At 48.9% G+C, this 15908-nt stretch overlaps 1 protein-coding gene across 1 annotated transcript in view; it reads right to left on the bottom strand.

Moving 5' to 3' along the window:
- Positions 1 to 4267: 4267 nt before the first annotated feature.
- The window catches only part of LOC135574988 (collagen alpha-1(XIV) chain-like), a 50292-nt gene continuing 38651 nt past the window's right edge, over positions 4268 to 15908 (bottom strand). The window contains exons 9-11 of the mRNA XM_065027127.1: positions 15567 to 15644; positions 7517 to 7672; positions 4268 to 4826 (exon numbers count right to left, since the gene is read on the bottom strand). Coding sequence (XP_064883199.1) covers positions 4792 to 4826; positions 7517 to 7672; positions 15567 to 15644 — 269 coding nt within the window. The 3' untranslated portion in view covers positions 4268 to 4791. The remainder of the gene's footprint in view (positions 4827 to 7516; positions 7673 to 15566; positions 15645 to 15908) is intronic.

The following is a 15908-nucleotide window of genomic DNA, read 5'->3' on the forward strand; positions in this document are numbered from 1 at the left end:
CTCATCGTACAATAACAGTGTGAGGGGGGGGTGGGCTGCTTCAACAGAGGTCACAATGTATCATATTAAATCAAGAAGAGAGGACACTGTACACAAATACTGAAAAATCATTGTGAGAACTGGCTTGACAACTTAAAGATTGAGGGTAAAGTCAACATGGAAGCACTATAATGTAAATGACACATGGTTATAAAGAGCTGACAGACTGTTCTAATGTCATCCGTTCATAATCTCAAATTACAAAAAGACGTTTGACTTTGACACATCAACCCAAAAGACACAGTCCAGTCATCCTCGAGGCGCTGGCTGAAAGGCTGCATGCAACTGCACTAGAAAGGTAAGTGATTTTAATGTACGTCACTGGGGATAGCTTGTCTTCCTCAGTCCCCCTACATCCCACACACCAGCATTTACAGAAATCAGGCACTTTTCGGGTATATCCTAATCTGACAGCGCTCTCATACAGGAATAGCATACAGGAGACCCTGGCTAGCGACACGGGGGCAACTGACATATACCGAACATATTTTTGACATCTTCATCAACCCACAGGGACATAGAGAGGTGGTTGGACTGTCTGTCCAGTCTGGGCTTCTCCAATCACCTCCACTTCAGTATCTGCTGTAGCTTCGCTCCTCTGTCCAGTCTGGACTTCTCCAATCACCTCCACTTCAGTATCTGCTGTAGCTTCGCTCCTCTGTCCAGTCTGGTCTGTCTGTCCTGTCTGGACTTCTCCAATCACCTCCACCTCTCCTTCAGTATCTGCTATAGCATCGCTCCTCTGTCCAGTCTGGTCTGTCTGGACTTCTCCAATCACCTCCACCTCTCCTTCAGTATCTGCTGTAGCTGGTCGTCTCTTTCTGTCCAGTCTGGTCTGTCTGGAATTCTCCAATCACCTCCACCTCTCCTTCAGTATCTGCTGTAGCATCGCTCCTCTGTCCAGTCTGGTCTGTCTGGAATTCTCCAATCACCTCCACCTCTCCTTCAGTATCTGCTGTAGCATCGCTCCTCTGTCCAGTCTGGTCTGTCTGGAATTCTCCAATCACCTCCACCTCCAGTATCTGCTCTCCTTCTGTCCAGTCTGGTCTGTCTGGAATTCTCCATCTCCACCTCTCCTTCAGTATCTGCTGTAGCATCGCTCCTCTGTCCTGTCTGGGCTGTATTAGCGGTGGCTCTTCTCTGTGTGACCACGTCTCTGGAGAAACGGCTCATCATTATCCCTGGGGACCTTAGCTCAGTGTCCTGGGATTGGGGTGCAGGGCGTGCAGGGGGGTGAGGGTAATTGGGCTGGTAGTACTGAGGTGGGTAGCCTCTATACCCAGCGAACGGGTCCTCTTCCTCCTCATCTTCCTCATCGTCTTCATCATCGTTGTTGTAATTTCCACGGGGGTCATAACGGCCAGTGGGGTGATAGTTTTGGTAGTTGGTGTGGGGGAGTTGTTGTACTATGGTGGGGAACATCTGGATCAATGGGGTGTCATCACTAGCAACCTCTTTCTAAACCACCACCGCTAAGTTAGCTTGTTGTCTGGGGTTGTTAGCTTGTTGCCCGGGGTAGTTAGCTTGTTGCCCGGGGTAGCATCTGGGTTAGCAGAATGACATACAGGAGAAAGCAGACAGAGAGCCACAGGCACAATATTACTGCAGTGAGAAAGAAGAACACAGTGTGTAGCCGTGGCTGTATAACAGAGAGGGTGAGCCACACCAGTGGGAGTAAGTGGGAGTCTGATTAGTATTTGTCATTCACAAGGATACCTTGATCAGGAGAGAGAAGATACACACAGGGAGGAAGGAAGATGGCGGCTGGTGGCCGGCTGGAGAAAAGCATTGTCTAGGAAACAATATCTTCTGATTCATGTCTTTTATAAAAATCCAGATGGATCGTTTTCCAAGCGGGGTGATGTGAAGCGAGGTTAGCAAGATCAACACACAATGTCTGATGACAGGCAGAGATAGATGGAGACTGAAGCGATTGTTTGAACACGGCGGTGGTGATCTCAAGAGGTAGTGAGGGGGGAAGGGAGGAGGGTAGTGATAGTCTCTATGTGGGGAAGAAAAGATGGCAGAGCAGAGGGTGGCTGAGGGTCTCTTTATGAGGGGAGGGGAGAGGGTGGCTGATGGTCTCTTTATGAGGGGAGAGGAGAGGGTGGCCGATGGTCTCTTTATGAGGGGAGGGGAGAGGGGTGGCTGATGGTCTCTTTATGAGGGGGAGAGGAGAGGGTGGCTCTTTATGGTCTCTTTATGAGGGGGGAGGGAGAGGGTGGCTGATGGTCTCTTTATGAGGGGAGGGGAGAGGGTGGCTGATGGTCTCTTTATGAGGGGAGAGGAGAGGGTGGCTGATGGTCTCTTTATGAGGGGAGAGGAGAGGGTGGCTGATGGTCTCTTTATGAGGGGAGGGGAGAGGGTGGCTGATGGTCTCTTTATGAGGGGGGAGGGGGAGGGTGGCTGATGGTCTCTTTATGAGGGGAGAGGAGAGGGTGGCTGATGGTCTCTTTATGAGGGGAGAGGGGGAGAGGGTGGCTGATGGTCTCTTTATGAGGGGAGGGAGAGGGTGGCTGATGGTCTCTTTATGAGGGGAGAGGAGAGGGTGGCTGATGGTCTCTTTATGAGGGTCTCTTTATGAGGGGAGGGGAGAGGGTGGCTGATGGTCTCTTTATGAGGGGAGGAGGGGGGCTGAGGGTGGCTGATGGTCTCTTTATGAGGGGAGGGGGCTGAGGGGGAGAGGGTGGCTGATGGTCTCTTTATGAGGGGAGGGGAGGGTGGCTGGGTCTCTTTATGAGGGAGAGGGAGAGGGTGGCTGATGGTCTCTTTCTTTATGAGGGGAGAGGAGAGGGTGGCTGATGGTCTCTTTATGAGGGGAGGGGAGGGGGGAGAGGGTGGCTGATGGTCTCTTTATGAGGGGAGAGGAGAGGGTGGCTGAGGGTCTCTTTATGAGGGGAGGGGAGAGGGTGGCTGATGGTCTCTTTATGAGGGGAGAGGAGAGGGTGGCTGAGGGTCTCTTTATGAGGGGAGAGGAGAGGGTGGCTGATGGTCTCTTTATGAGGGGAGGGGGGGTGGCTGATGGTCTCTTTATGAGGGGAGGGTGGCTGAGGAGGGAGAGGGTGGCTGATGGTCTCTTTATGAGGGGAGGGAGGGGAGGGGAGGGGGGTGGCTGATGGTCTCTTTGGCTGATGGTCTCTTTATGAGGGGGAGAGGAGAGGGTGGCTGATGGTCTCTTTATGAGGGGAGGAGGGAGAGGGTGGCTGATGGTCTCTTTATGAGGGGAGGGAGGGTGGCTGAGGTCTCTTTATGGGGGAGAGGAGAGGGTGGCTGATGGTCTCTTTATGAGGGGAGGAGGGGGAGGGTGGCTGATGGTCTCTTTATGAGGGGAGGGGGGTGGCTGAGGTCTCTTTAGGGTGGCTGATGGTCTCTTTATGAGGGGAGGGGAGAGGGTGGCTGAGGGTCTCTTTATGAGGGGAGGGGAGGAGAGGGTGGCTGATGGTCTCTTTATGAGGGGAGGGGGGCTGAGGGGTGGCTGGTCTCTTTATGAGGGGAGGGGAGGTGGCTGAGGGGGGGGGAGAGAGGGTGGCTCTTTATGAGGGGAGGGGAGGTGGCTGAGGGTGGCTGATGGTCTCTTTATGAGGGGAGGGGAGGGTGGCTGATGGTCTCTTTATGAGGGGAGGGGAGAGGGTGGCTGGGGTCTCTTTAGGGGAGGGGGGGTGGCTGATGGTCTCTTTATGAGGGGAGGGGGGGGGAGAGGGTGGCTGATGGTCTCTTTATGAGGGGAGGGGCTGAGGAGAGGGTGGCTGATGGTCTCTTTATGAGGGGAGGGAGAGGGTCTCTTTAGGGAGAAGGTGGCTGATGGTCTCTTTATGAGGGGAGAGGGGCTGATGGTCTCTTTATGAGGAGAGGGTGGCTGATGGTCTCTTTATGAGAGGAGAGGAGAGGGTGGCTGAGGGTTTCTTTCTGTGGGGAGGGAGAGGGTGGCTGATGGTCTCTTTATGAGAGGAGAGGAGAGGGTGGCTGAGGGTCTCTTTCTGTGGGGAGGGGAGAGGGTGGCTGATGGTCTCTTTATGAGGGGAGAGGAGAGGGGTGGCTCTTTATGAGGAGAGAGGAGGGGTGGCTGATGGATGGTCTCTTTATGAGGGTAGAGGAGAGGAGGAGGGGTGGCTGATGGTCTCTGTATGAGGGGAGAGGAGAGGGTGACTGAGGTCTCTTTATGAGGGGAGGGAGAGGGTGGCTGATGGTCTCTTTATGTCTCTTTATGGGGAGGGGAGAGGGTGGCTGATGGTCTCCATGTGGGGAGAGGGAGGGGGGTGGCTGATGGTCTCTTTATGAGGGGAGAGGAGAGGGTGGCTGATGGTCTCTTTATGTGGGGAGAGGAGAGGGTGGCTGATGGTCTCCAGGAGAGGAGGAGAGGGTGGCTGATGGTCTCCATGTGGGGAGAGGAGAGAGGAGAGAGTGGCTGATGGTGTCTTTATGTGGGTAGAGGAGAGGGTGGCTGATGGTCTCTTTATGTGGGGAGGGGAGAGGGTGGCTGATGGTCTCTTTCTGTGGGGAGGGGAGAGGGGTGGCTGATGGTCTCTTTCTGTGGGGAGAGGAGAGGGTGGCTGATGGTGTCTTTATGGGGTGTAGGGGGGAGAGGGTGGCTGATGGTCTCTTTATGAGGGGAGGGGAGAGGGTGGCTGATGGACTATTTTTGTGCGGCAGAAGGGAGGAGGGGAGGGAGGGAGGTAGGAGATGGTGTCTGATGGGAGAGGAGAGGGAGGGAGGTAGGAGAGGAGAGGGTGTCTGGAACTAAGAGAATGTTGCTCAGTAGTCATTCTCATATTCCTGTTCCTGTCCTCCTTGAGTTAGAACCAGAACAGAGGAGACAGACAGAGACACAGAGAAACACCTTACGTCAGTACAGATACCAGACCACATAACACCAACATGCTACCACTAGTGGTTGTGCTAGTCAGTATCTCTGACTCAGACTGCTATGTTATAGCAGCTGCACATCAGAGCTCTGAAAGCAGACAGGCACAACATAGTGCTGTCATCTTTATTTCTCTTTCTTAATGTAAGAAAATGTCATAAAGATGTAGAACAGTGAAATGAGAGTCACACGGGATACATGGTTTTACATCCAGTATACTTACAGTGTAGTAACTCAGACAGTGAATGGGTCCGGGTCAGACATGTGTAGTTACAGTGTAGTAACTCAGACAGTGAATGGGTCCGGGTCAGACATGTGTAGTTACAGTGTAGTAACTATGACAGTGAATGGGTCCGGGTCAGACATGTGTAGTAACAGTGTAGTAACTCAGACAGTGAATGGGTCCGGGTCAGACATGTGTAGTTACAGTGTAGTAACTCAGACAGTGAATGGGTCTGGGTCAGACATGTGTAGTTACAGTGTAGTAACTCAGACAGTGAATGGGTCCGGGTCAGACATGTGTAGTTACAGTGTAGTAACTCAGACAGTGAATGGGTCCGGGTCAGACATGTGTAGTTACAGTGTAGTAACTCAGACAGCGAATGGGTCCGGGTCAGACATGTGTAGTAACAGTGTAGTAACTCAGACAGTGAATGGGTCTGGGTCAGACATGTGTAGTTACAGTGTAGTAACTCAGACAGTGAATGGGTCTGGGTCAGACATGTGTAGTAACAGTGTAGTAACTATGACAGTGAATGGTTCCGGGTCAGACATGTGTAGTTACAGTGTAGTAACTCAGACAGCGAATGGGTCCGGGTCAGACATGTGTAGTTACAGTGTAGTAACTCAGACATGTGTAGTTACAGTGTAGTAACTCAGACAGTGAATGGGTCCGGGTCAGACATGTGTAGTTACAGTGTAGTAACTCAGACAGTGAATGGGTCCGGGTCAGACATGTGTAGTTACAGTGTAGTAACTCAGACAGTGAATGGGTCCGGGTCAGACATGTGTAGTAACAGTGTAGTAACTCAGACAGCGAATGGGTCCGGGTCAGACATGCACAAGTTACAGTGTAGTAACTCAGACAGCGAATGGGTCCGGGTCAGACATGCACAAGTTATGGGGAAACATTCTAGGTCAAAGTGCACCACACATCGCTGTGAGAGGCACTCCCATCTTAAAGAGATTCAACCACATTTGAACCACATCTGTGGGAATGAACCAATTGTTCCATGTCAAATAATACCCTGCCTGAATTCAATCAAAACAGCTATAGCATAATGGTCTTAGTGTTAATATCCTTTTAGACCAGGTTAGCAGTAAAGTAATAACCAGTCAAAAGAAAGCAGGCCCACTAAGGGGGTTCTCAAGTGGTCTTAAGGCCCTGCATCTCAGTGCAAGAGGCGTCACTACAGTCCCTGGTTCGAATCCAGGCTGTATCACATCTGGGTGTGATTTAGGAGTCCCATAGGGCGGGTTTGGCAAGGGGGTTGGGCCGTCATTTATAAATAAGAATTTGTTCTTAACTGACTTGCCTAGTTAAATAAAATAAAATAAGGACACGGTCACTCATGTTAAACATTCATAGTGTGTATAAAAGGCGTCACCAGAACCTTTCGGCATAACATTTCATTAGCTCTAAAATACTTTACGGAATTTATAGGGACAATTACAATGTCAATCTCTGTACGATTTACCAGTCGCCAGTTAGTTAGTCACTGAGGAAAATACTTGAACTTTTACTGGTTGTAAAGTCAGGGGCGGAGCCAGTTAGTTAGTCACTGAGGAAAATACTTTTACTTTTACTGGTTGTAAAGTCACAGGGGCGGAGCCAGACACTGGAGTTGTTTATGTCCTGAAATGATCTGCAATAAACATTGTCAAGCGTCTTTCATTTCATCTAATGAAAATAACACTAACTAACCACTGGGTCCCTTCCAAATACTGGGTCAGAACATCAGCTGACTGGAAGGACAGGACCCTCCTGTAACGGACCATGAAGAGAAGGCTTTAGATCTGACACACAGCACGCACTGTTACTCTCTCTTTCTACAGTTCTGTTTTGATTGAATTCAGGAATAATATACATTGAGTGGATAAAACATTAAGAACACCTGCTCTTTCCATGGTACAGACTGACCAGGTGAATCCAGGTGAAAGATATGATCCCTTATTGATGTCATTTTGTTAAATCCTCTTAAATCAGTGTAGATGAAGGGGAGGAGACGGGTTAAAGAAGGATTTTTAAGCCTTGAGACAATTGAGACGTTTTGTATATGTGTCTCATTCAGAGGGTGAATGGGAAAGATATTTAAGTGCCTTTGAACGGGGTAACTTGCCACAACTGTGGGAAACAATGGAGTTAACATGGACCAGCATCCCTGTGGAACGCTTTCGACACCTTGTAGAGTCCCATGCCCTGACGAATTGAGGCTGTTCTGAGGGCAACATCAATATTAGGAAGGTGTTCTTAATGTTTTGTACACTCAGTGCATAACCACACACAGTATCCATCATATTTACTGTGGTATAAAACCCAGTTCCTCCTAGTAATCTCAGTCCTACAGTATCCAGAACTTATAGACAGGGATATCTATCTGTTCTGATGGTGGTTACCTCCAACGTTGTAACCCAAACAGGAGTTCTGGTCGCAGTAGCCAGCAGCACCAGCAGGGCCCGTGGATCCAGGGGTGCCTGGTCGCCCTGGGGTACCCTGGCTGCCTGGTCTACCGGCGGGGCCTTGGCTGCCTGTACGCCCCTCTCCTAGAAGACCTGTAGAGGCAAGATACACAGTTAGTAACAGGACCTACAAGAGGACAAATTACACACCAAACACCAGTCTGTTGGTACGGCCGACCATGTTGTAAACTGTAGAGATAAAATAATGAAAACTATGTTTCATGAATCGTCCCCCTTGTTACTTCTGCAATGACGAAGTCGGATGTAAAATAGTCAGTGTGTTGTTGAGTGGCCAGACTGCAGGCAGTGTGTATATATATGTGTGGGTTCCCTCAGAATAATGCCCTGAACCCAGATCAGACAGTTTGGATTCATTTATTATCCTACTTCTGTTGAAGTTTCCACTACAGCAGCCCAGTTTGACTACAGAAGCCCAGTCCCAGTCTAGTTTGACTACAGAAGCCCAGTCCCAGCCCCAGTTTGACTACAGCAGTCCAGTCCCAGTCTAGTTTGACTACAGCAGTCCAGTCCCAGTCCAGTTTGACTACAGCAGCCCAGTCCCAGTCCAGTTTGACTACAGCAGTCCAGTTTGACTACAGAAGCCCAGTCCCAGTCTAGTTTGACTACAGAAGCCCAGTTTGACTACAGAAGCCCAGTCCCAGTCTAGTTTGACTACAGAAGCCCAGTTTGACTACAGAAGCCCAGTCCCAGTCCAGTTTGACTACAGCAGCCCAGTTTGACTACAGAAGCCCAGTCCCAGTCTAGTTTGACTACAGAAGCCCAGTCCCAGCCCCAGTTTGACTACAGCAGTCCAGTCCCAGTCTAGTTTGACTACAGCAGTCCAGTCCCAGTCCAGTTTGACTACAGCAGTCCAGTTTGACTACAGCAGTCCAGTCCCAGTCCAGTTTGACTACAGCAGCCCAGTTTGACTACAGCAGTCCAGTCCCAGTCCAGTTTGACTACAGCAGTCCAGTCCCAGTCCAGTTTGACTACAGCAGTCCAGTCCCAGTCTAGTTTGACTACAGCAGTCCAGTCCCAGTCTAGTTTGACTACAGCAGTCCAGTCCCAGTCCAGTTTGACTACAGCAGTCCAGTCCCAGTCCAGTTTGACTACAGCAGTCCAGTCCCAGTCCCAGTCCAGTTTGACTACAGCAGTCCAGTCCCAGTCTAGTTTGACTACAGCAGTCCAGTCCCAGTGCAGTTTGACTACAGCAGTCCCAGTCCCAGTCTACAGCAGTCCAGTCCCAGTCAGTTTGACTACAGCAGTCCAGTCCCAGCAGTCCAGTCCCAGTCAGTTTGACTACAGCAGTCCCAGTTTTGACTACAGCAGTCCAGTCCCAGTCCAGTTTGACTACAGCAGTCCAGTCCCAGTCAGTTTGACTACAGCAGTCCCAGTCCCAGCAGTCCCAGTCAGTTTGACTACAGCAGTCCAGTCCCAGTCAGTTTGACTACAGCAGTCCAGTTTTTGACAGTCCAGTCCCAGTCCAGTTTGACTACAGCAGTCCAGTCCCAGTCCAGTTTGACTACAGCAGTCCAGTCCCAGTCAGTTTGACTACAGCAGTCCAGTCCCAGTCCAGTCCCAGTTTGACTACAGCAGTCCAGTCCCAGTCCAGTTTGACTACAGCAGTCCAGTCCCAGTCCTACAGCAGTCCAGTTTTTGACTACAGTCCCAGCCAGCCCCCAGTTTGACTACAGCAGTCCAGTCCCAGTCCAGTTTGACTACAGCAGTCCAGTTTGACCCAGTCCAGTCCAGTTTTGACTACAGCAGTCCAGTCCCAGTCCCTACAGTTTTTGACTACAGCAGTCCAGTCCCAGTCTAGTTTGACTACAGCAGTCCAGTCCCAGTCCAGTTTGACTACAGCAGCCCAGTTTGACTACAGAAGCCCAGTCTAGTTTGACTACAGAAGCCCAGTCCCAGCCCCAGTTTGACTACAGCAGTCCAGTCCCAGTCTAGTTTGACTACAGCAGTCCAGTCCCAGTGCAGTTTGACTACAGCAGCCCAGTCCCAGTCCAGTTTGACTACAGCAGTCCAGTCCCAGTCCAGTTTGACTACAGCAGTCCAGTCCCAGTCCAGTTTGACTACAGCAGCCCAGTTTGACTACAGCAGTCCAGTCCCAGTCCAGTTTGACTACAGCAGTCCAGTTTGACTACAGCAGTCCAGTCCTAGCCCAGTTTGACTACAGCAGTCCAGTCCCAGTCCAGTTTGACTACAGCAGTCCAGTCCCAGTCCAGTTTGACTACAGCAGTCCAGTCCCAGTCCAGTTTGACTACAGCAGTCCAGTCCCAGTCCAGTTTGACTACAGCCCAGTTTGACTACAGCAGTCCAGTCCCAGTCCAGTTTGACTCCAGCAGTCCAGTTTGACTACAGCAGTCCAGTCCTAGCCCAGTTTGACTACAGCAGTCCAGTCCCAGTCCAGTTTGACTACAGCAGTCCAGTCCCAGTCCAGTTTGACTACAGCAGTCCAGTCCCAGTCCAGTTTGACTACAGCAGCCCAGTTTGACTACAGCAGTCCAGTCCCAGTCCAGTTTGACTACAGCAGTCCAGTTTGACTACAGCAGTCCAGTCCTAGCCCAGTTTGACTACAGCAGTCCAGTCCCAGTCCAGTTTGACTACAGCAGTCCAGTCCCAGTCCAGTTTGACTACAGCAGTCCAGTCCCAGTCCAGTTTGACTACAGCAGTCCAGTTTGACTACAGCAGTCCAGTCCTAGCCCAGTTTGACTACAGCAGTCCAGTCCCAGTCCAGTTTGACTACAGCAGTCCAGTCCCAGTCCAGTTTGACTACAGCAGTCCAGTCCCAGTCCAGTTTGACTACAGCAGTCCAGTCCCAGTCCAGTTTGACTACAGCAGTCTAGTTTGACTACAGAAGCCCAGCCCCAGTTCCATCCATGAACACACATTCCAATGTTTGCTGACATGGCAACAATCTGAGGCGTTGTGATGCTCAGTGAGATATGAGTGGAATCCTCATCTACAGAGTTCTGTTTTTGGATCTAAAAATATCCTCCCTGATTTCCATTAAAGTAGTAAAACCTCTGCCAGGAACCACAGTCTCCTGATGTTTCATCGTGAACTTTTCAGGGTAGCCTAGTGGTTAGAGTGTTGGACTAGTAACTGGAAGGTTGCAAGTTCAAACCCCCGAGCTGACAAGGTACAAATCTGTCGTTCTGCCCCTGAACAGGCAGTTAACCCACTGTTCCCAGGCCGTCATTGAAAATAAGAATTTGTTCTTAACTGACTTGCCTAGTTAAATAAAGGTAAAATAAAATAAATAAATAAAATGTATACATGTCAGAGTTGTCAGAGTTGAGAATCGATTAAACAACAATCAGATGCATTGTCCTGTATTGGTTTTCTGATTTTAAAAATGGTAGTGTACAAAGAAGAATCCATACAAAGGGTTTGTTTCTCCCAAATATATTGTCCAAACATCTGTTTGACATTATAGACAGCCATCCAAGAGACAGATCAACTTTAAATCTAAAACACATGAGGATTTTTCTGATGTTTCAAACGTTGTTTTCTTTACAGAAAATCCCTAGTAAGAGGAATTTCACTGCAGTCACAGTGTGGTCTGAATACACAAGACTTCTCAATCAACAACATAGTGGGGCCTTTGATTGACATGTTTTTATTAAAGTGTTAGTGTCCCATGAAACCCAACCAGTCCTAGAAACACCTCTCATTACAGTGTTGGATTGTCTGTATAAGGTGGTAGTGAATGGGTGAATCCCCCTCCAGCATGTATTGTCTGTATAAGGTGGTAGTGAATGGGTGAATCCTCCCTCCAGCATGCATTGTCTGTATAAGGTGGTAGTGAATGGGTGAATCCCCCCTCCAGCATGCATTGTCTGTATAAGCTGGTAGTGAATGGGTGAATCCGCCCTCCAGCATGCATTGTCTGTATAAGGTGGTAGTGAATGGGTGAATCCGCCCTCCAGCATGCATTGTCTGTATAAGGTGGTAGTGAATGGGTGAATCCTCCCTCCAGCATGCATTGTCTGTATAAGGTGGTAGTGAATGGGTGAATCCTCCCTCCAGCATGCATTGTCTGTATAAGGTGGTAGTGAATGAGTGAATCCACCCTCCAGCATGTATTGTCTGTATAAGGTGGTAGTGAATGGGTGAATCCGCCCTCCAGCATGCATTGTCTGTATAAGGTGGTAGTGAATGGGTGAATCCCCCCTCCAGCATGTATTGTCTGTATAAGGTGGTAGTGAATGAGTGAATCCACCCTCCAGCATGCATTGTCTGTATAAGGTGGTAGTGAATGGGTGAATCCGCCCTCCAGCATGCATTGTCTGTATAAGGTGGTAGTGAATGAGTGAATCCACCCTCCAGCATGCATTGTCTGTATAAGCTGGTAGTGAATGGGTGAATCCTCCCTCCAGCATGCATTGTCTGTATAAGGTGGTAGTGAATGGGTGAATCCTCCCTCCAGCATGCATTGTCTGTATAAGGTGGTAGTGAATGGGTGAATCCTCCCTCCAGCATGCATTGTCTGTATAAGCTGGTAGTGAATGGGTGAATCCTCCCTCCAGCATGCATTGTCTGTATAAGCTGGTAGTGAATGGGTGAATCCGCCCTCCAGCATGCATTGTCTGTATAAGCTGGTAGTGAATGGGTGAATCCTCCCTCCAGCATGCATTGTCTGTATAAGGTGGTAGTGAATGGGTGAATCCTCCCTCCAGCATGCATTGTCTGTATAAGGTGGTAGTGAATGGGTGAATCCTCCCTCCAGCATGCATTGTCTGTATAAGGTGGTAGTGAATGGGTGAATCCTCCCTCCAGCATGCATTGTCTGTATAAGCTGGTAGTGAATGGGTGAATCCTCCCTCCAGCATGCATTGTCTGTATAAGCTGGTAGTGAATGGGTGAATCCGCCCTCCAGCATGCATTGTCTGTATAAGCTGGTAGTGAATGGGTGAATCCTCCCTCCAGCATGCATTGTCTGTATAAGGTGGTATTGAATGGGTGAATCCTCCCTCCAGCATGCATTGTCTGTATAAGCTGGTAGTGAATGGGTGAATCCGCCCTCCAGCATGCATTGTCTGTATAAGCTGGTAGTGAATGGGTGAATCCTCCCTCCAGCATGCATTGTCTGTATAAGGTGGTAGTGAATGGGTGAATCCGCCCTCCAGCATGCATTGTCTGTATAAGGTGGTAGTGAATGGGTGAATCCGCCCTCCAGCATGCATTGTCTGTATAAGGTGGTAGTGAATGGGTGAATCCTCCCTCCAGCATGCATTGTCTGTATAAGGTGGTAGTGAATGGGTGAATCCTCCCTCCAGCATGCATTGTCTGTATAAGGTGGTAGTGAATGGGTGAATCCTCCCTCCAGCATGCATTGTCTGTATAAGGTGGTAGTGAATGGGTGAATCCGCCCTCCAGCATGCATTGTCTGTATAAGCTGGTAGTGAATGGGTGAATCCGCCCTCCAGCATGCATTGTCTGTATAAGGTGGTAGTGAATGGGTGAATCCTCCCTCCAGCATGCATTGTCTGTATAAGGTGGTAGTGAATGGGTGAATCCGCCCTCCAGCATGCATTGTCTGTATAAGCTGGTAGTGAATGGGTGAATCCTCCCTCCAGCATGCATTGTCTGTATAAGCTGGTAGTGAATGGGTGAATCCGCCCTCCAGCATGCATTGTCTGTATAAGGTGGTAGTGAATGGGTGAATCCGCCCTCCAGCATGCATTGTCTGTATAAGGTGGTAGTGAATGGGTGAATCCTCCCTCCAGCATGCATTGTCTGTATAAGGTGGTATTGAATGGGTGAATCCTCCCTCCAGCATGCATTGTCTGTATAAGGTGGTAGTGAATGGGTGAATCCCCCCTCCAGCATGCATTGTCTGTATAAGCTGGTAGTGAATGGGTGAATCCGCCCTCCAGCATGCATTGTCTGTATAAGCTGGTAGTGAATGGGTGAATCCTCCCTCCAGCATGCATTGTCTGTATAAGCTGGTAGTGAATGGGTGAATCTGCCCTCCAGCATGCATTGTCTGTATAAGGTGGTAGTGAATGGGTGAATCTGCCCTCCAGCATGCATTGTCTGTATAAGGTGGTAGTGAATGGGTGAATCTGCCCTCCAGCATGCATTGTCTGTATAAGGTGGTAGTGAATGGGTGAATCCGCCCTCCAGCATGCATTGTCTGTATAAGCTGGTAGTGAATGGGTGAATCTGCCCTCCAGCATGCATTGTCTGTATAAGGTGGTAGTGAATGGGTGAATCCGCCCTCCAGCATGCATTGTCTGTATAAGCTGGTAGTGAATGGGATGCATATCCACACATGTATTATCTGGGATTTCTAAATGCTGGAGGGAGGATTGTGGAGGGAAGATGAGGGGGGGTGAAGGGAGGATGACGATGAGAAGTAAGGTGGAAGATGAGGGGGTGAAGGGAGGATGACGATGAGAAGTAAGGTGGAAGGTGAGGGGGTGAAGGGAGGATGACGATGAGAAGTAAGGTGGAAGATGAGTGGGGGGTGAATGGAGGATGACGATGAGAAGTAAGGTGGAAGGTGAGGGGGTGAAGGGAGGATGACGATGAGAAGTAAGGTGGAAGGTGAGGGGGTGAAGGGAGGATGACGATGAGAAGTAAGGTGGAAGATGAGTGGGGGTGAAGGGAGGATGACGATGAGAAGTAAGGTGGAAGGTGAGGGGGATGAAGGGAGGATGACGATGAGAAGTAAGGTGGAAGGTGAGGGGGTGAAGGGAGGATGACGATGGGAAGATGAGTGGGGGGTGAAGGGAGGATGACGATGAGAAGTAAGGTGGAAGATGAGTGGGGGGTGAAGGGAGGATGACGATGAGAAGTAAGGTGGAAGATGAGTGGGGGGGTGAAGGGAGGATGACGATGAGAAGTAAGATGGAAGGTGAGGGGGGATGAAGGGAGGACGACGAGGAGAAGTAAGATGGAAGGTGAGGGGGGATGAAGGGAGGATGAGGAGAAGTAAGATGGAAGGTGAGGGGGGGGTAAAGGGAGGACGAGGAGAAGTAAGATGGAAGGTGAGGGGGGATGAAGGGAGGATGAGGAGAAGTAAGTGTACACAGTGTACATATTACATGTGGATTAGTATAAACTGTCTCTACATATTACATGTGGATTAGTATAAACTGTCTCTACATATTACATGTGGATTAGTATAAACTGTCTCTACACACTACATGTGGATTAGTATAAACTGTCTCTACATACTACATGTGGATTAGTATAAACTGTCTCTACATACTACATGTGGATTAGTATAAACTGTCTCTACATACTACATGTGGATTAGTATAAACTGTCTCTACATACTACATGTGGATTAGTATAAACTGTCTCTACATACTACATGTGGATTAGTATAAACTGTCTCTACATACTACATGTGGATTAGTATAAACTGTCTCTACATACTACATGTGGATTAGTATAAACTGTCTCTACATACTACATGTGGATTAGTATAAACTGTCTCTACATATTACATGTGGATTAGTATAAACTGTCTCTACATACTGCATGTGGATTAGTATAAACTGTCTCTACACACTACATGTGGATTAGTATAAACTGTCTCTACATACTACATGTGGATTAGTATAAACTGTCTCTACATACTACATGTGGATTAGTATAAACTGCCTCTACATACTACATGTGGATTAGTATAAACTGTCTCTACATACTGCATGTGGATTAGTATAAACTGTCTCTACACACTACATGTGGATTAGTATAAACTGCCTCTACATACTACATGTGGATTAGTATAAACTGTCTCTACATACTACATGTGGATTAGTATAAACTGTCTCTACATACTACATGTGGATTAGTATAAACTGTCTCTACATACTGCATGTGGATTAGTTTAAACTGTCTCTACACACTACATGTGGATTAGTATACACTCTGATTGTGATTCTGTAAGATGGAAGGATGAGAGGGAGGAGTGTGATGGGAGGAGAAGAGAGGAGTGATGAGAGGATGTAAGGGTCCTTACCTGGTGGTCCTGGGGGACCTCTGGGGCCCTGTGTCCCCACACCTTGACTCCCCCTCTCCCCCTTCTCTCCTGGGAGACCTGAGGACAGACGACACACAAAGTACATATGACCTTGACCTTAACAGAAAGTCACCATGTCCTCATGCAACTTCTCACATTCTCCTAGTTCCTCTCTGATACCCAGTACACTGTTCTTCATCTAGTCAGACTGTCCTCTACTATGTCTGGTCTTCATCTAGTCAGACTGTCCTCTACTATGTCTGGTCTTCATCTAGTCAGACTGTCCTCTACTATGTCTGGTCTTCATCTAGTCAGACTGTCCTCTACTATGTCTGGTCTTCA

The sequence above is a fragment of the Oncorhynchus nerka genome, linkage group LG14 (genome assembly GCF_034236695.1).
Source record: "Oncorhynchus nerka isolate Pitt River linkage group LG14, Oner_Uvic_2.0, whole genome shotgun sequence".
In the NCBI taxonomy this organism is placed as follows: Eukaryota; Metazoa; Chordata; class Actinopteri; order Salmoniformes; family Salmonidae; genus Oncorhynchus; species Oncorhynchus nerka.